Below are 20,909 nucleotides of genomic sequence, written 5' to 3' on the forward strand. Positions count from 1 at the left end.
GAGCCATGGCCGCTGAGCCTGCGCGTCCGGAGCCTGTGCTCCGCGACGGGGGAGGCCGCAACAGTGAGAGGCCCGCGTACCGCAAAAAAAAAAAAAAGGCTAAATCTCAGCCTCCTCTGTAAAGCAGAAAACGGAGGCATCCCAGTGTCTTGTCCAACATCCGCAGAGTAGAGTTTTATTTTGAATTTGAACTTGGGCCCTACGGCTATCAGGTGCCAGAGCATCTTTAGGGAGGAAAGAGGAAGAACGCTGTCAGGTAGCTGAGGGATACTTAGAGTTCTTCATGCCGGTTCATCCTCCAAATCCCACTTCAGAAGGAAATGCTTTCCAACTATAGGTACCCGGTTCTTGAAAATTCTGAAGATTGTCTAGGTGGATGCAACCCATGTTGCTGACGCTGAAGTCTTAGCTCGTTCGGGTGGGTTTGGGCCTGCCTACCTTCACTGCCAGCGCTTTCGTTGTGTAGTTCTTTGGGTTTACAGGTGGAGGAGAGACAGAGGGAATCATGAGCAGCTCGAATTTTAATCCAGTTCTGATGCCTACGGTGCCAAGACGTGCAAGCAGTGCAGGTGGGGAGGAGGGCCAGGAGCCACCTGCGACACTGTCCCTGCTCACGACCGCATTGCCGGTACCCGTGGCTTGAATGGTAATTAGTCCACACAGAGCCAGGAAGCCAGGGATGAAGGGCATCTCATTGTGAGCCCCCTACCCGGGCTCGGATCTCTTCTTAGTGCTTTTCAGCTTCTTGAGTTTTCTTTGGGGCTTCGAAAGGCTCCGCCAGACAGCTTCAAAAGTCCACCGACATCCTTTAGCATGTCCTCGGGGCTCCTGAGGCCACTCGAGACTGCTATGGGGAGATAGGCAGAAATCGAAGCAGACCTGGCATCCCCTACGATGGGATGTGCTGGCATGGGACCAGGGGAGGGACGGCCTCTGCAGCAACGTTACTGCATCCATTATTGCAGGAAAACCTTCCCTGTGACAGCATATCATTAACGGAGGAGAGGCGTACTTGCCCTTTTTAATACATATTCCTCCTTTAAAATATGACAGAATGTACCCCCGCAAGCAATGTGTGCCATTCAAAACATTCTTAGTTCCCTTATATTTTCCTGGACCTCTGGAAAATATTAAAAGATTGTTTCGTGATACCTCTGGGGAGAGAGGGCAGATGCCATATGTCCTTGTTCCGCGGGAGCGGAATACTAACACTTTTGGGGGGCAATCTGGTGTTTAGACTCTGATGATTCGTATGAGACCCAAGATGTGAACTCATGCAAAACGCACACAATGCAAACCAGAAAGAAAGAAATTAATTCAGGATGGAGAAATGATAAATTTCTATCATGGGAAGACCAGGACTGTGGGACTGAGATGCTATCGTGATCCGAGGACGAGCACATGGCCACCACTCCAGACTCAACAGATGACGCACCCTGGCAAGGAACCAGGCCCCGCGGGGGAAGGGCACGGGGATCTGCTAGACACCGGGTTTTCTGCTGCAGAGGAAATTAAGTTTAAAAGGGCTGGGCTTGCTATCAGTAAAAGTATCAATGAAATATAAAATTATATAAACGCACACACGCCTCCACCCATTACTCTGGGGATGGCTTTCCCGACTTAACTTCTGTCTTCTTTGTACAGGGACAAGCGTGTTGTGTGTGACTTTGGCTCAGCGAAGCCACTTTCTTACGGAAGACCCCTGGTCCGAGGCAGGAGGCACTGGTGCAGAGCGGTCCAAAGGTGTGGGTTTTGGAGCTGAACTTGAATCCTTGCCTTGCTAAGTACTTACTAGCTGAGTACTTAACTTACTTGGGCATCTAGCTTCTCCGGGCGTTCTTTATATGAGATGGAAACAGTTTGGGATTATATATAATAATCCCATAACTATGGGATTATTATGATAATTAAATGAAGTATCGTAAGTTAAGGGCCTTGTACGTAGTTTATGCTCAGTAAACAGTGGCTGCTCCTGTTTGAGGAGGTGTGAGGCCCAGGAAAGTCACGGGAAAATTTCTATATTTCGCAGTCATGCAACAGATGGTCAAACTTCACGGTGGGAGTGGGGGAACGAGGGGGAGGGGAAAGCGGGGCAGCAGGATTAGCAAAGGGAATTTTCAAGCTGCCTGTCACTCATGCCCGACCCCGACACACAGCGGCTGCTCTAGGGGTCGCTGTCACCGTCCTCAGGAATGACTTGGCCCAGCTGCTATGTTGAGTGGGGCAAAGTCTGAGACCCACTGCTCCAGGGGAGCCTAAGGAGGGCTCCACTACCTTAGTCGGGCAAAGGGTGAAGGGAAGCAAACCAGTGGTCACTGGCCAAACTCAGGACCCTCACAGTGTCTGAGGCCCTGGGCAGACGTCCAGCTCTAATGTGGCACGGATCTTCATTTCTAAGTCAACGGACTTGGAGAAAAATAAGTTCTGGGTCTTGCAGACAGAGCCTCTAGTCTGAGACATCCTCTCTGAGTGGAGGTGGAGATTAAAGCATTCTTTCCACACAGGGTTGAGAACTCGGGCAGCGCATAGGGCCCTCTCCCAGGGAGTAGGCGAAAGGGGAGCAGAGAAGAGCAGTGGGGAAGGTGCTCACCCCAGACCAGCCCCCAGGGCGCCAGTGGACACACTCCCTGAAGGAACCAGGTGGGAGCCCCCGCCTTTCCAGCACTCTGCTCAGCAGCCCTGAGAGGAAGTTGCCGGCTGACCGGGTCTCCCGTAAGAAACGAACTCCAAATCTCACGCTGGGCTTAGGGTTTGAGGCGGTCTTGATCTGGGCTATGACTATTACTTGTCACTTCTCCAACCAGTAGCCCCAGCTACTGTCCTTGATTAGGTATCAAGGTCCCAGGGGTAAACCTTTCACTCCAAGTCCTTCCCTTTGGCCCACAAGAGTGCCTAGTTCATTCATTTTAAAACATTTGAATGTATTAAATGCTGTTTTTGTCAGGATCAGAACAGATATATTTTGAAGTTTTTTGAAGTTACTGTATTTAATTTTATGAAAGTTATATGTCAGAGATATACACCCCATATAAGAATGTTCTGACCTTTACAAAATGTCTCAAAACAGTGCCGAAAAAGCTATTCAATAGTTCTTTTTGTTTGTTTGTTTGTTTTAACAAAATAAAAGGACTTACCTGAAAGCTCTGGCAAAGTTTTGCTGAGTACATTAAAAAGAAAAATCAAAGTCCTTAATTTATAGATTGTCCCCAGGAATCACTACATTTTTCAAATCTGTTGTTAGATGGGCTTTTCTTTCTTTTAAATATTTTTTACATCTGGAGTTGAGACATTAACCTATTCCATATGTGCCACAGACCGCAAATAAAGACGCTGTCTTGGAAAACATAACGCCAAGTGCTTCCTTTAAAGCTCAATGCAAATGATATCCTTCTCACCTTTCTACACATTCCTTGACAACAGCAAAATTTCCATCTCCTATTGTCCTTCCGACTTTATATCGTTCTGTTATTGTGGCTGGAATCTGGAAGCCTTCCTCCAGCACTTCTGAAAGAATCATTAGTATGTTTTTATTGGTAGAAAAGGGAACACAGATGTTGCACAAAAGAGACGTTTAGAAGTATCATCTAATAGACTGGAACTGATTCAGCGTCAATATGTCATTTTCTGTATAGGGAGGCCAGTCCCCGACTCCCACCTCCTTGCCGACATTGCATCATCAACCATTATTACTAAGATGAATGATAAACTAAAAGGAAACGTAAAATGTATGGGGTCCACTGCCACCTAGGTAAATGCAACTTATGCTTTTTGCCGCAGTGGGGATTCTGAGGAGGAAGTTTCACTTTTCATTTCATGCCAATTTGATCAATAGCGTTTACTGCATACCCATGGTGTCCAGAAAAATGACATTCCTAGGTAGGGAGGAAGATGCGGTTCGTAAGGGACTCTGGGCCGCTTGACATTGTACAAGCATGAGAAATGCCTGCTGTTTGGACACTTAGCTTTACTACATCCTGAAATAGAGATCTCCGTAAAATTCCTTATGAACTAAGCACTGATTGCTACCCCTCCCCAGTATCAATGAGCAGATTTTAGACAAATTTCTCACCGGATGTTGCGTTAAAACTGCAATATCTATTATGTCTGTGAACAGAACAGTTTTGTAGTTTCAACTATGTTAGTGCCACTACACAACGCATTTTCCCCCTTAAAATGCATTTTGAAATATTTTACAAATGCCTAATAATGCTTTAAATATCTAAGGCCATAAAACTAAATAAGCCACACTTAGGTCACATAAATATAGTGGATAACCTTTAACATCCTAGGGGTATAAAAAGGCTTTTATAGCTGGGCTCTAAAATTTACATGCTTTAAAGTTATAAATCCTGGCTTCCCCACAGGCAACCAGAATACAAAATGTGATGGAAGCCTAGTGTGCTTTCTAAATGTGCTCCTTTCCTGACCTTTAATCATAAACTGAGACTAAACATTTCTTCTCAAAATAAAATTAAAACCGTAGGTGGCAAATGGGCTTTCTTGGTGATTTCCGTGTTCTCATTGAGTTTAGTCTGCAGGGTTGGGGAACAGGAAATGGAAACTCACAATCAGCAGATATCTGCTTTAGGACCCTTACTTATTCTGGTTTTGTGATCATGTCCAGTCTGCACCACTCTGGATTCTAGAGTGGAGCAAATTTCTGGAAAGTGTGCACAAATGTAGGACATTTTCTGCCACTGCTTTTGTCCTTGGCATTTCTGCAACCTCTTCACCTCTTTACAGGTGACATTTTACATTTAACCCACTAGAAGCTATCTCAGTGGTCTCCGGAATAAAGCGAGACCTGGGGACTTACCTCCACTCCCCCCCACCCCCCTCCATCTCACCCCAAAGAAGCCACAGTTTTGTCTCCGTTTGAAGGATTCAGACTGGGGATTTTCGTCTAGCCCATGGTTATCACAGAAAATGGTCAGAGGAGTTTCAAATCCACTGCAAAGCACCCGGATTTACAAAATATCTCTCGGATGACGCGGTCTTAAGGCTCTTCACTACACGGATAGTAAAAGTAACCGTCCTTAGCTGTCAGCGGCAACCCTGGCTTCAGATGGGAAATGTAGGGAGGTACTTCCATCCTTCCTTCCACTGGGCACCCATCCGGAGCACATGGCTTGGGATTTTTTTTCCTGACTATTGAAAAAAATGTATCTTTTAGGCTTTTGGCTAAGAAGAGTTAGCCAAAAAGGCTCCGTCAAGGACCATTTCATTTCATTAGGTAAATAAAACACATTGGAACAAAAGAGGCTTCTGAATTTCATACTTCTGGAAATACCAAAAAAGTCTGATATTGCATGGTAGTCAAGAAATAATCCTTGGGTAAGTCAGGTATCTCACATAACATAATAAAAATGTTTCCCCCTAACGGTACTTTATTGGAAAATTAAATCATATTATTTAAAACAAATAAGGGGTGCTGATTCTGGAACAGTGTCTTGATCATATCAGTTTTATACTTTAGTTTCGAAATACTTTCTCATAATTGATTTGAGCCTGATAATAACCCCCAGGGAGGAAATAGGCATATATTACATCTCCATTTCGTAGAAGAAAAACTGAGATGTGGAGAGCCGAAGAGGCTTATCTAAAACAATCCAGGAGTTAGCAAAAAAGTCTATTCTGGAATCCACATCACCTCACCACTTTCTGAAGGGAATTCACTTAAGGTCCAAAGAATATTTTTGCAATTGCCATCAATTCATTCTTTCTGTAAAGCCAGATTTTCACATGTTGACTTCACTTAAGTTAGAGTGCCTCTGCAGGGCTATCACAGTCAAGCAAAAGAGTCAAGATGTTGGGGCTTCCCTGGTGGCGCAGTGGTTGAGAGTCCGCCTGCCGATGCAGGGGACGTGGGTTCGTGCCCCGGTCCGGGAGGATCCCACGTGCCGCGGAGCGGCTGGGCCCGTGAGCCATGGCCGCTGAGCCTGCGCGTCCGGAGCCTGTGCCCCTCAACGGGAGAGGCCACGGCAGTGAGAGGCCCGCGTACCGCGCAAAAAAAAAAAAAAAAAAAAAGTAAAGATGTCTTTCTTGTTCCAGAAGTGAACAGAATTTGGAACAACAAAGGCAACAATTACCCCCTTTTATTTGCAAAGTGGGCAATAGCTGGCTTTGTTAGGGTGCTTATACCTTCACAGGATGGGAAACGTCTCCACATTAGGCTAACTCCCTCTTCCTGGCCCCCGAGAGTAGATGCCGTCCCCGGTGGGAGCCACGTTCAATCCTACCCCTTGCTACGAGCCTCTGAAGCTGCTTCAGGCTCATGCTGCTGGAGGAGTGACCGTTTCCTGGTGGGTGTAAAGTTAGCCAGCCTATCCTCTGCCCAAGCACAAGCTGAGCCTTCTCCTCAGACACCAAGTCCAAAACTCACCACCTTCTCCAGGTCCGTCGTTCTCGTCCATAGAGCTGCAGACTTTGGTGGATGCCAGTGAAGTGGAGGAGCCGCCATGCTGAGAGCTCTGCGGGGGGGGGGAAACAGAAACAGAGAATAAACATCCTCGGTCCCACTACCTGAGTCTCCAGGTGCTGTGTCCAGCCCAGAATCTCGGGAGGTAACCGTACCCACCACCAGGGAGTAATTGGTCTTAACACTCGGAAAGGGAGGCTCTTAGACTATTCATTTGGGACTACCTCCCCCCCCACCCTATTACCCAACAACAGATGGCGTTAACTGAGTCAGGCTCATCACCGTCCTTTGGATGTTCCGTGACTTTTTATTTCTTTTTCTCAACGTTAGCATCCTTTTGCGCACTGTTTAGGTTTGGCAGCTTTGAGATATCTCACCTCACTCTTCCACACTCTCATCTGCAAACAGGCTTCAGATAAGGGGTCATTCTGATCTCTTTTTTTTTTTTTTCTATTCTTACCATAGAAAAAAATGTTCTTCAGTTTGTTTTTTATGGAATATCCTTTAAAAAATATTCAGCTTTGCCACATCCTTGGAGAAAGGTTGAAGAGTGGGTTTCTTAATTCCATTTTGAGATAAAGGCATAGCACTAAGCAAGTTATTGATACGTTAAATGTTACATAGCAAGAAACATTGACTTATTATTACTTTTATTCCTGAGGCAAAGAGAGAACTGAAAGCCTAAGCCCGTGATTCCTTTGTAAATTTGGGGTGTATTCGGACCCAAGACCCATGAGAGCAAACAGGGTAACAACTATATTACAAAGCTCAGAGGATGAAACAATACCAAGTATTTAATACTGTGATCAGCCACGAGGCAGTACTTTAACAATGAATCCTTCCATCCCTCTATCTATTCCTTAAGAAAGCAATTTGCACATTTCAATGCTATTTTTAAACAGTGAACACAGCTTGTCCTAAAAGATCCTCCTTCTGTTTCCTTGGGTTTATCCACTTGGTTGGCCTGATGGGAGCCTGGAGGCGGTGAGGGGCGGCATGGGCTCATGGTGCCGGCTGTCTGTGGAGCAGAGAGAAGGGAGAGAGCGTCTGTAGTTGAATTAATAATGAAGAGGTGGCGAGAAGCAAAGTTGACCTACTTCTGCTCTGCTTACCTGTCTCCCTTCAACCTCCTCCCCATTCCATCCAGCCTTAACTGTGCACAAAGTAAGTAGGAAGAGAAGTTTTACGTACTGTCATTGTGCCCAACAGTATCTTGCCATTACGCCCAACAATATCAGGAAATTCAAAGATTTAAGTCTTCACCCAAAGGATGAACATAATCGGGCAAACGCTGCTTCAGTCACTGCAGCGCCATTTGAGTCAACTGCCATAGCACATCCTCCTGGGTCCGCTAAGATGACCACGTTCCATGGGACGAGTTCATCAAAGCTGACAGGTGACACGATGGGAATAAAAGTTAAATTCATGGCATTGATGCATCTGCTTCCTCACAGGACTTTCTAGAAGTTTTGTGGTGACTCTAGTACACCACATGCCTGAAGGTCACCTAGTCTGTGTGATGTGCCTTTTACTTTCCAGTATGGTAATAATCCCCCAATCCATCAGCCTGGTGACTTGAGCTGTTTCCATCCTTATATCTCATTCAATCTCCCTTTGTGACCAGAAGCACGCATTTGTCCTGTGGCAGGCCAGAAAGGATTCAGATTGCGACCCTGAAACAGAGTTTTTCTTGCTGGGACACTAACTGTGCTGTCATAACCAACTCTGTCGAAGGCACTATAAATGTACGAGCCTCTAAGTGTGCTCTTCTGACTTTTACGGATGTTTGTTTGTGAAAACCTGATATCTATAATATTGGAATACATGGCTGAGACAAGGCAGATTTACGATGTCGAGGTCTGGAGAAAAGAAACATTAACGCTACCGCATCTGAGGGGAAGGGTTGTGTTTTCCAGAACAGGGAGATCTTTTATCCCTTGTGTCATTGCTTGTGCTGTAGACAAACGGTGTTCCAAGCAGAAAAGCAGTAAGGAAATGTCTAAAATGTAGACTTTCTCTTCTGGGCCTTCTGATCCTTGAATTTCTTCCAGCAGCATCACAAATGGTGTTTAATAATGCAGACACACTGTGGTTTGGGATGGCAGGTGCTGTCCTGTCATACGGCGTTTTAGATTTTAGAATACAAAGACACATTCTTTCAGAATCAAGCATTCAAGTTAATAGACTAGTAGCGTATTTCCTAGCAAAGATGTCCACGACTTATGGACTCAATTCCAAAATCTTGTTCTTTTAATAAGAACGTCAGATACTCAATACAGAATTCTGACCCAAATAATACGAAAACATCTTTTAAACTATAATGTTTAATAAACTTGCTGGATATTATTCACTAAACTGCCTTATCAACTAATGAATTGCATTTTCAACAGCGCCACCAAGTGTCTGATGCCCTCCAAGCTGGCCGTACTGCCAGCTGTGTTTTCTCTGCCTTATGAACAAAAACCCCTCAGGTTTTTTAGGCTCTGGTTAAAAAAAAAAAAAAAAAGTAGGGTTAGCACAAGTCTGCTTATGTTTAAAATTGCTTATTTTCAACTTTAGGTTTGAAAATATACTCCAAGTCATTTCAAATTTCATACTGTCTGAAGGTAACAGACAACTGTAAGAGAAAAACATTTAATTACAAACACGGTACTCTGAAAATGGAAAGTTCTCATTTTATTTACTATGCTCAAATGATGTAAAATAAATGTATTAAATTTCTAACGGTGTTATCTCTTCTTTTCCCCCAAAGAAGTAAGATAGTTAACATTATACACTTTTCCAAGACAATGACTGTTCATGGATTCAACGAATTTCAGGGACTGAAATGGACCTTAAATATTACCTGTTCTACCCTACTTCCACTGAAAGACCAAATGCCCACTACAAAAATCCCGGGCATGTGGTCAAATGGCCTCTGTCCAAACACCTCCAATACTGAACACATTACTTCCTAAGGCAGCCCCCTAACTGTTAATGAGGCAAAGAAAGTTCTTCCTTAAGTTACGTTCAAATGATGCCCCTCTACATCTCCTATTTGTGGTTCTTAGCTCTCACCCAGTACAGTGCATTTCCCAATAGGACAATGTTTCCGATATTTGGAAAGAGATACTTCGCCCCTTCTGTGTCTTCTCTTTTTCAATTTCAATAATCCCAGTTTTCTGGGTTGTTAGTCATCAGACAGGGCCCCCTGACCCCTTGACCCTCCAGTGGTCGATTTCTCTGGTTAATGCTAGTGCTCAAAACAAATGCAATATTCTAGGTGTACCCTGACCAGCACAGAGAGAGAGAAGGGTAGAGCTTTCTTCCTTGTGAATAGAATATTAATGCACTTTAAGATCATACTGGCTTAACAGTAACAACATGACTTTTAAGCCTACACTGAACTCACAGTGTGTTAAGATATCCTTATTCTGTATTTGAGAGGTTGGCGTTTTGGATCAAGTCTAAGACTTCGCATTTACTCATGTTAATGTCATATTTATTACATTCATATCCTTCCAGCCCGTTATTTTTGGATTCTGATTTCGTCACTTAACATTTTTGCTGTCTCTCCCAGTTGAAGTCATTCAGTAATCACCACAGCCCTTTGAGTACCCTGGTAACTACTCCTAAATATACTACCTTAGACGGCGTAGGAACATTTTGATTATTGCCCATAAGTCTGATTGAAGGATTTTGAAAATACTAAAGGGAAAATGTGTAGGTTCTTGTTCTTTAGAATTAACCCAATGAGATGAATCAGCCTCTATCTATGACCTACAGAAGCTAAAAGGCCCACTTATATTTTTGCATGCTTATAAATGAAATCAATTTACTTATTTGGTTTTTCTGAGAAGATAAACCATTTTATAGGATACACGATGATAATATTTTGTGTTTGCTTCAGTCAGTATGCGAATTCCAAGGCATAGGGGTGTACAGTGCAAAACACAGTAATTTTAGAACTTAACGCAATTAGCTGCTCTAAGAGAGATTCTGACATTTGAAATGTCATTGCTTCCAGGCAGATTTAATGGGAACCAGGTGGACAGGTTGCTGGCACCTGGATGCTTTCATGGCACACCTTCATAAAAGCACTGGCCTCAGTAAGAACACACCCTAAGTGTAGCTTTGGATCATGTAACAGATGGAGAACATATCACACTTTTTTGAAGTAAGTGAGAAAGCTGACATAACAGTTCTAACCACATTTTACCAAGATGTATCTGATGACTATGTAGTAAAAAAACAGTTCATTTCAAACATAAAATGGTACGAGTTCCTCCTGCCACTTGTATTAATGGCATTCAGCTGGGGTCCACACCGAATAATGACTACAAAAATATCCAATTGATCCAACTGACGTAATCAAGGTAGAAAAACCTCACCAGATAACTTTAGCTTTGTCTGGATAATTACATTGTTTCCACTTCACATTCTGTCTCGGCATGCAGTTATTACTTTGTTAACATTTTTTTTGGAAAATGGCAGTAAAAGAATTTAGAAATCAACTGGATCAATTTTATAAAGGAAACACAACCAACAAATATTTAACCAACTCAAATAATTGTTTTGGTGATCCTGACTTGAGGCCTACAGAATGTCTAAAGATGATCTCATATAACAAAATTAAATCACAACCTTTGTGTAGAGAGCTTGAAATCCAAGGGACTCTGTGTATATAGAAAAAAACATATATTCATTTACTTTCCAAGTGGGTAGAGAACAATAAGTTGATGACAATCTACAATCACTACAATCTACAATAACAATCTACAATAACAATCTACAATAACTAATAAGGCTCCATTACTTGAAGCAAGGCACAAAAGTCATTCCTTTTTCCAAATTCCCTTGTCTGCATTCTCCACAGTACGCATAACCTAAAGTTTACGGCATAGCAAACACGTGCATAACTCAGAACGAATACTGAAATGCGTGAAAAGTTATAAACATTTGGTCAAAGTTTTAAAAGGACTGTAGAACTGTCATTCATAAAATAGGTTTACTCAGAGGAAGAGAAAATGAAAATGGGAATACTGAAATCTATGTTAGTGAAACCACGGAGCCAAGATATCAAAAATAAACACGTTTAGTTACGACTATGTTGTATGGGGCAGTCTGCTTTGCTGCTACCGTCTAATCACTACGCTCACTTAGAGCCAGGATCTGTACATTTAGAATCTCAACCATTTGTCTTGGAGGGCACCAGGTCTCCTCTTAGGAGTTCCTCACTGTGAAATCATAGTTTGGAAGGGGAATCTCCTCTCAATAAAATAACTCCCTCCATGATTTACTCCTCAGTTTGGATTCCCAGCACTACTCTTTCAGGCACCTGCTCCATTTCACTTTGAAGTCTATTATATTCAGAAAGTAGAAGCACAATTTGGAATTTTATAAACTTGTAAACATTCCTTCCAGCTGTACCATTATTGCTTTGAGTACTGACTATATTTAGGTTATCATGGAAATAATAAAGAGAACCAATTACAGCAAACTATAATTTTAAGGTTAAAATGAACCTAGTAAAAATGTTAGATTTAAAACCATAATTTTAGACTTCTATAATAATGTTAATGTAAAAATTTTTTTTCTAACTAGGCCAGTAGAATTTTCTATTCTCCCTTATATACCATATTAAGAATGAAACAGATTATGGGTCTTTGTTCTATATTAAAGTTGGGTAATCAAGTTTGTTATTATAGTTATTTATGATATATTTATTTATTTAGCACTTTAAAAATACCTTTCATACACACACATGCACCTATATACACATGCACATTTTTTCCCCCTGCAAGTTAGATGACTTTGGGAAAAATGCCTTCATGCCCAGGAGGAAGTTACTATGGTTAAAATTTCTTTTTTTCAACCAGTTGCCAATTTGTTTGACATATTCACCATTAATGCAACCCTGAGAGGCAAGTGTATTAGTGATTTTAATATAACCAACTAAAACAGAATTCTTCAACAAAATAGTCTTATTTCATTGTTATTGTCAGTATTTTATACTTTGGATGTCATGCGATGTCATTCTGCAGTATCTCAGGTATCATCTGCTGATGCTAATTACATCATAAAACACCATAAATATGATTATGAATGTAACCCTTACCCCACACAGTCATTTCAGTTTCAATGTCTACTTATCAAGTTTTCTGAAAGAAACTCACTGAACAACGTAGGTGGTTTTTCCTGTTTATTATAGTTATTTTTAAGGTGGTAAGTGTCACAACATTAACTTTGAGGGGAATAACATGGTCCAGTGTGAAACACAAGGTACAACATTTTACAGTGAAGCCACAGTACAAAGTGATGGAACTTTCAAAATTGGGTAGGTCAATGAAACATTTCGTCATTTCGCTCTGTAAAACTCTGCTGATGGCCTCAACTGATGGATTTTAAAACATGTTGCTGTTTAAAACATTTTAACACCAAATGCTTTTTTTAAGAGAATGCACATCCGAGCAACTCAAACTGTAAGCAGGAAATACGTCAACCTCTCTGCAAAAATTTTATCCAAATTTACAACATTCATAGTGTATTTCAAAGTAAAATGTCCTTAGAACAAATAAACTCAATTCCTTGCTTGCTGATGAATATAAACTCAAAGAAACACATCACAAGAAAATTAACTTTCACAGTTCTTTGCCTATGACCTTTCAGATACCTACTTCCCTGCCTTCAAAACCATTTTGTGGCCATATATAATACAAACACCCATGTATAACATGCATCATTTATACTATCTTGGAATTTATCCATCGTCTTTACTAAAATGAACCACATTTTAAAGACACTATATATCATGCACCCTGAAAAATTACAGCTAGGGCCTCAGATTTCCTATCTTTTCCACATGCATTACAGGCACAAAGTTACAAATATTTTTCAGCTGACAGTATAACAAACTGCATCAGGCAATTGGTATTTCAAATTCAATATATCTCTAATTTTCACACTATAATGCTGTGGGATATCATTGTCACTGACATGCACAGTTAGAGATGCTAGCCAGGCTAATGCAAATACGCATAAATAGGAAATGTACGTATATACAGTATTGGGTTGGCCGAAAAGTTCATTCCCAATATATTCGCTCAATTAACATTTTCAGGAGTGTGTATATTTGTTATACACACATACAGGAAGTATAGTAGGGTTACTACTGAAAATACATCAATACTTTAGAATCGTGTTTTGAAAGAACATACAAAACTGCCTTACAGGTTATCTGGCTTTGCAATTCAACTTACTTCAAATCAAACACAGTTTGGATTCTCTTCGATTTATGTTTCAATATAATTACTCACCCACTCACAACCCTATAAATCAATACTTCCTTTTCTTAGTGAATACTGACTGACAATCACCACGTCATACACATTAGAGAAACAACAGTGATAGTATATAATCATTTTAATAATAGAATATCAGGATATAACAATATAAGCATTAATGTATGCTTATATTTAACAGTTAACACAATATTGGATTTATCTGAATTTGAAATTTTTGTTTAACTGGATTCCAAATTGTTTAAAAGAAATCAGTACATCTGCCTATTATTTGGAACCGTTTTGCCATACGAGTTTAGAAAACTACTTTTGAAGTTAAATATGCCTCAATTAATATGTCATGGGTAATGATTTATGACATGAAAGGTTTTACATACAATTCCACAAGAGCCAGTAACTTATAAGGCTGTGTCACAAATACCATACTCTACCATTTATGGTCTATAAACATACACAAATACTTACATAAGCACACCCATATACACACTGGGCCCTGCAAATTTACGTAAACACCTACACACCTGGGTAGATATATGGCCACATATGAAAAATTTAGTAGTCTAATAGCTAAAATATATGGAATTATTTTTAAGGATATTATTCTATATATTCATTCATTTGTATTAAGAAATGTGGCTTTTAGATTTCATTACTTTTAAATGAAAAAAAAAAAAATCATGTACAGATCTGCAGTGGATGCAACCAAAATACCCCTGCTGGTTAACATAGGGAACACATGTAGCACATGAATTCTGGTTCAAAATGTTTTTAGAAGATAGTATTTGATACTTTTAATATTTAGATGAGCCAATATAAGAACACAGGGATGTGTATAGATGGGTGTGGACCTGCCACGTCTCACAAGTCTATGACAGTATGAAAACATTGGGAACTCCTGCCCCACCCCACGTAATTAAGCAAGACGAAGAAGAAACAAACCACGTGGCTTTCAGAACCAGTCTTTTGAGTTCACACTGAAGTTTATACTTGATATATAATTAGGTTTTGCACTTCTAAAATGCTAAAAGCAGGGATACGTTTATTGTATCGTTCTCTACGATGTCTAAAGGTGAAAATGTAAGTGCCAATGACCAAATTTTTCCTAGAGTACAATGTCTTCACAGAACATTTAAGGTCTACCATAAGGACAAAAATGCATTGCTTTTGCTGGAGGTCTCTTCTGCCCAGTAGAACAATTTAAAAATTCAGTGTCTAATTTTTTTTTTAAAAGAATTCTATAAGTAAGTAAATATTAAGTGCCTATAAATCATCAATTTGGTTCCACCAATAAACTGAAAACTTCTGGTTTGTTGCTAAGCATTTTTTTTTTTTTAATTTCTGCTTTAGTATAATGGAATTATGCTCTGCACAGGAAGAGATCTCAAAGTCTATAAATGGTGTGCTGTTTCAATCTCTGAGGGATTTTAGTTTCAAAAGTAAATGATATATATTGCCCCTGAACAGTCGTTTAATAAAAGTCATATGTTCCAAAGATTAAATGCTGTGGAATAGCATTTCCCTCGGAACTGCTTGGATGGAAAGCTGGCCATGATATCTATCGGCAATTAGTACAAGTCCAGTTTCTTTTTGCCATGTCTAAACAAAGCCCTGGGCTTCATATCAATTGGCAATATCTACCACTTACCCAGAACAAATAGCGTTTATTGGACCTTTCTAAGCAGTAGTTGTCCATAAGATTGACAGTTCAGGGAAGCTAAAATTATTGGAATTTATTTTTTGTTCTGGACCATCTGACCCTACCAGATTTAGGTTAACTGTTCCACTGCTTTCTCTGCATTTTTGACAGTTCAGTCAAATACATACTAATCTTTTATGGACTCAACTGTATTAAGTAATGCATCTTACAAAGACATAACTAGAACAGACACCAGCATAGGCAACCTCACAGATGTTTACTGTTTCAGCTAAAACAAAGCAGCCTTTTGATCTCAGCAGGAGTCTCTGTTCATTTCTATTGGAAACAGTTTTAAAATCTGAAGTCTGGAACAGGTATTATGAACTGTTCTTTCAAGATGGAATGGTTCAGTTTGCAGTTCTCAAATAACCTGCCAGAGAAGTGTCTTTCTCTGCAACAGACAGGATAATGAGGCACTAATTTTTATAAGGCTAAGTTTTCAAATGCTGTTAGGCTGCCTGTACTGTTTTTTTTTCTTCTTCTCCTTCTTATGGTTGGAATATTTTATTCACTTGGAAAGTGAGATAGTAACATATGTAACTATAAACCAGATGGTAAAATTTGATAGTTGAGCAATTTATCAAGGAGATAAATGGATAACATTTAAAACAGTATATGACAACTGAAATTCTCTCCATTTTGAATCAAACATTTTGTTTTTAAATTCAATCTTCAAGTAAAATTTGAAAAAGAAAACCCCAAGTAAAAGCCTCCAAGTGGCATCATACATTTTTAATTTATCACCTACTGAGATATGTCAAGCCTGTAAAATATCAAAACCATGCTACACAAGTCTTAAATTGTTAGTGTTTGAACTAGTAAAACTAAATGATCACTAGGGTATGGCTTAAATACAATAGACCATACACATTAAATTAGTTCTTAACATTCAGATTAAAAATAATTGTTTTATGTTTAAGCAAAGCTGACTATAATTTTTAAACAGAGGACTAGGAAAGCAGAATTAGTAGGTTAATGATTAACAATAGGTTATAATCATAGACTTGCTTAGTTTAACACAAAGGAGTTTTGCATATGAAAATTTCCAAAATACCAGTAAGATCCAGGATTTATCAGAGTAGAGATTTGGATATTTGGGACCTGATTTACGTAGCAACATTTAAAAGAATTTTGCTTTTCAAATTGGTTTTTTGGAATAAGTCCAGACACAATTTTTTAGGTCTGTATGTTTTAAAAAAAGCTTCCTAGCTTCAGCATTTACATATCTGAAAAATTATATATATGGTTACAGGGAGGAATTATATAATTTATAGCAATGCCATTGAAAAAATTCTTCATGTTTAAGCTACACTTAGGCTGTTTTCAATGAAAGATAAGTTTAAAAAGTAAAATTTACTTTTTACAACAAAAATAAGGGAAGTTCCTATGCTTAACAAGAGAGTCTTCATGAGCTATGTCTTTGACATGGGTGTTTTTCCTCACCTAGACTAACCCACAAAATGACAAGTAGCTCTGAATATTGTCTAGGAAGAAGAAGAAGAACCCTACTCGAATATTTTGATTATTTTGCAATAAAAGTACTTTAAAATCAGCAATGTAAAGTTTAAGAAGAATATAACTTGAAGAAAAAATGTCTGCTAGTGGCATTTTAATCTGCTTAGACAGAAAATCTGTACAGAATTGTACAGAAAATTTGTATCTACATGTTTACCTATGATCAAAATGAAAACCCCATCTACAGAAATTATGACTGTCTTGCTACACCGTTAGCCTGTTCTGAAACTAAGATCGGGCCCATACGTGAAATTCATCTAGAGCCAGGCCTGGCACAAAACCCTCACCAACTGAGCCAGTCTGTGTTCAAGCTCCCTCAGTCAAATCAACGTAGGCAATATAAAAAAATATCTCTTTCAAGGATTAATATAAAATACCTGGATATTTCCTTCTATATGATTTAGTCTTCATAATTTCAAGGTATGCAAAACTCTTTTGTGTATTTTGCTGTTAGACGTTTGCTTAGGAAACGTGAAACCTTCACCCAACCACAAACCATATACACTGCTCCATTGTCTCTTTTACACTGAGTCTCCTACTGAATCCAAATCATCTGAGGAGAGGGGGCGATACAGGTCCTGTAAGATGAAGGGCAGGTACAGATTTGTTTACTCGGCTTTCTTAGGTGCCCTGCGCTCTCTCAGGAGTGGAACAACACTGAATGGGCATCCTCGGTTTCTGAGGTCATTGAACCCTTTAGAGTCGTCAAATTTGGATAAGAGGGAAGATCATGAAAGCATCTAAATAGATGAAAAGGGTGCTTATTCTGCCTTATTGGCTTGATCTGCTCATGAGCTTTTGCCTTCCTCTGTGTCCAGTTGGGTTCTTGGGCCCTTGGGGTCTGTCAACACCAACTCTGCTACTAGGTATCTAGGCAATTCTTCCTTGAACGTTTCCTTTCCATTCTGGGTAGAAGAGGAAGGTGCTTACCTCAGGCAATAATTTATTAGGAGCCCCAGCTGGCATTCAGGAAATTCTGGCCCCAGAGCAGCAACTCAAGGGTTGCATTTGCACCCCGCATACACCCAATAAACATTGCCTTTTCAAAATGGTATGTTTGGAAGACGGAAAGAATGCGAACTTGACCTCCCTGCTCCCTTCCCAGTGTTTATCCCGGTTCCCCAACCGCTCACCCGTCACCTTCCCTCTTCTCCCCTCCGCCCTTTTCTGCTAAGAGATCCCTCTGCTGGTCACCAGGCAACGAGCTCAGATCTGCAGAGAGTGTCTAGAATCCTGGCTTCTCTTCTATTTTGAACCACCCACTCTTCACATCAACTGACTGATCAGATAATCTACAAAAGTCAGCCGTGTGGGAGTATCATGGGGAGATTCATCCCACCTACACAATAAAACACTTTTCTTCCTGATATATTAAGAAATAGGACCCCAGAAAGTTCATGGATGGAAAAGATCCTCCCGGATCTGCATCTGTGACCAAACGCTTCTAGACAGCAATTTAAATAACAGTGTTTTGGAAAAATAGGGCAGTTGCTTGGTACACTGCCATCAGCGCTTTCAAGAAGAAAAATATCTGGCATGCAGACTCCTATTGTATAGGACTATTCTAAAATACCAAAAGAGGTAACAAAAATATTAAGGGAAGGAAAAAAGCTGATTAAACCATCATAATTAACATAAATAAAAATATAGATTTTCTTGTTTGTGAAGAAGCGGTCAAATGTCTCAATATTCCTTAAAAAAGAAAAGCAGCTTATATTCCTGAGTTTCAAAATGAGGTAGGAAGTGTGAGTGTGTGTTGCAGGGAGAGGCAGCCCACTCATTTCCCTGGCCATGTTGCTAGGCAACACAGAAAGAAAAAGAGAAGTAGCTACTGTTTTCCAATTTGCAATAAAAAGAGTTAATTTATTCCTTGATGTGTCTTCTTTTAGCACTTGCCATCTTTCACTTATTTCAGTATTTCCTGCATAGGAGTAGAGCCATTTGAGAAGAATATTAACCAAATTTGAAACAGGATCAGTTTTCAGGGATATTCTAGGCTCATTTTAACTGGGAGGGATTATTTGATGCAGTTGCCTCCACACCAAGATGAAAGCTCCTCTCACTAAAGCAGCTGGGAATGTTTCTACTCACTGACATGGTACAGGGATGGAGGATGTTCATTTACGGCCTCAATTCAAAAGCCTGGAAACTGAACCATCTCTAAACTATCTGGTGCTCTGCTCACAACATGTGTTTAATAAATGTTTTCAGATGATGATAAACCTTTTGTCTCCTTAAAACAAACGAGATTGTTTTTCCCTGTCAAGTACGGAGCTTGCACTGGTAGTTTAAATGACAAAATGAAGAATCTACAAGAGAACCATCCCTTATAAGCATTTCCCAAGCGCTGGCAGTGTTAATTACATAAGCCACTGGCCACACAGCTGCTAGGAGCTGGATGGAAATTTTCTGCCTCAGTTGGACAAAATCATAGTGAAGTAGGAAATACACAGGGCAGAAGAAGCAAATTCTAGCCTCATTCTGCCAACAAAGGGAGAGCTGAGCCCAGAGCTTTACATCCCCAAGATGGAGTCTGCACCATAAGCCAGCAGGAGGGAAGCTCAGATCTGTAGCAGGGAGTCTCACTCATTCTAATCTAATCTCAACAACGAAGCATGAGCTAAATCCTGAACCTAATTTAATTAGCCCAAAGGATGAAGAGGGATTTCTATGCCAGGTGGAGTCTCCAAAGTATACACCTCAAAAGAGAGACTATTCTATGTAAGAGGGCCCTAATCTGTCCTATTTCTTTTTCTTTTTGTTTTTAAAGTCTTTATTGAATTTGTTACAATATTGCCTCTTTTATGTTTTGGTTTTCTGGCCACATGGCATGTGGGACCTTAATTCCCCAACTAGGGATCGAACCCATACCCCCTGCATTGGAAAGCAAAGAAAGTCTTAACCACTGGACCACCAGGGAAGTCCCCAATCTGCCCTATTTCTAATGGCTGCCTCTATAGATGGGGGCCTCACTGGGTAACATTTATAAGAAAAGCATCACTCACTCCACTAGCCCTTCCTCCACTCAACCATAGACATTTAGGAGATTAAATGAACTTGGCCCATTCTTCTAGCAGTTCACTAATGATTCCTGTACTTTAAAATGCCAGATTAGACTGTGGCCATGAAGAAACCATAGTGAACACACTCAGCTGGAACTGGAGTTGCATTATTGGGTTTTCTATCTGGAAAGAGCCTTTTATTTTGTTTTGTTTTGACTGAAGCCGGGAGAGGATAACAGACTTATCAAAGATAACACAGCCATTTAGTGGAGGAGCTGGTGTCCAGCTCCAGGCCTCATGCAATAATCAAAACCAGCTGGACCTGATGCCAGGCGGTTCAGTGGAGCGAGCAGGACAGTACAACCTGCTAAGTGGCAGGCCAGGCTGCAAAGGGGGCTGGGGACTGACTCATTCACCCTCCCCCCAGAGGGTGTGTGGACACAACCTCGGCAGGAGGCTTGCAAAGAGGAGCTTCCCTCTTGGAGGCAGTTTAAATGTACGGAACATAAAGTCTCTTTCTTTTTTTTCTTTTTTCGGTACGCGGGCCTCTCACTGCTGTGGCCTCCCCCGCTGCGGAGCACAGGCTCCGGACGTGCAGGCTCAGCGGCCATGGCTCACGGGCCCAGCCGCTCCGCGGCATGTGGGATCTTCCCGGACCGGGGCACGAACCCGTGTCCCCTGCATCGGCAGGCGGACTCTCAACCACTGCGCCACCAGGGAAGCCCTAAAGTCTCATTTTAAAGCACGTAGTACAAGAAATGAAATTCATGAATCCAATCTTTGAGTTGAAAAGCTGCCAAAGAGCCCTAGCTTCTTAAAATGTCCTGAAACCTCCCTCCGCACCTTGCCTTTGAAATCAGGCCACTGAAAGGCCTCCTGTTGCCTCCACTGCGCCATGCCCCTCCTCCCCGTCCCACTCCTGTGATTCTTGCCTTGGTCTTACTGGGAAAGACAAACCGCAGAGGTTGTGAGGCGTCCTGAACAGTCGTTCTTCCATC

At 40.8% G+C, this 20,909-nt stretch overlaps 1 protein-coding gene across 2 annotated transcripts in view; it reads right to left on the reverse strand.

The window, feature by feature from the left end:
* The window catches only part of DCLK1 (doublecortin like kinase 1), a 334,035-nt gene that overhangs the window by 53,805 nt on the left and 259,321 nt on the right, over positions 1-20,909 (reverse strand). Inside the window, exons 7-8 of one of the 2 annotated variants that reach the window (XM_060129142.1) lie at positions 6,383-6,470; positions 3,396-3,504 (exon numbers count right to left, since the gene is read on the reverse strand). In XM_060129142.1, coding sequence (XP_059985125.1) covers positions 3,396-3,504; positions 6,383-6,470 — 197 coding nt within the window. Of the gene's footprint in view, positions 1-3,395; positions 3,505-6,382; positions 6,471-16,785; positions 17,488-20,909 lie in introns of those variants that run through there. The other variant, XM_060129143.1, reaches the window with a different exon arrangement.

Source organism: Lagenorhynchus albirostris, chromosome 18 (genome assembly GCF_949774975.1).
Source record: "Lagenorhynchus albirostris chromosome 18, mLagAlb1.1, whole genome shotgun sequence".
Lineage (NCBI taxonomy): Eukaryota > Metazoa > Chordata > Mammalia > Artiodactyla > Delphinidae > Lagenorhynchus > Lagenorhynchus albirostris.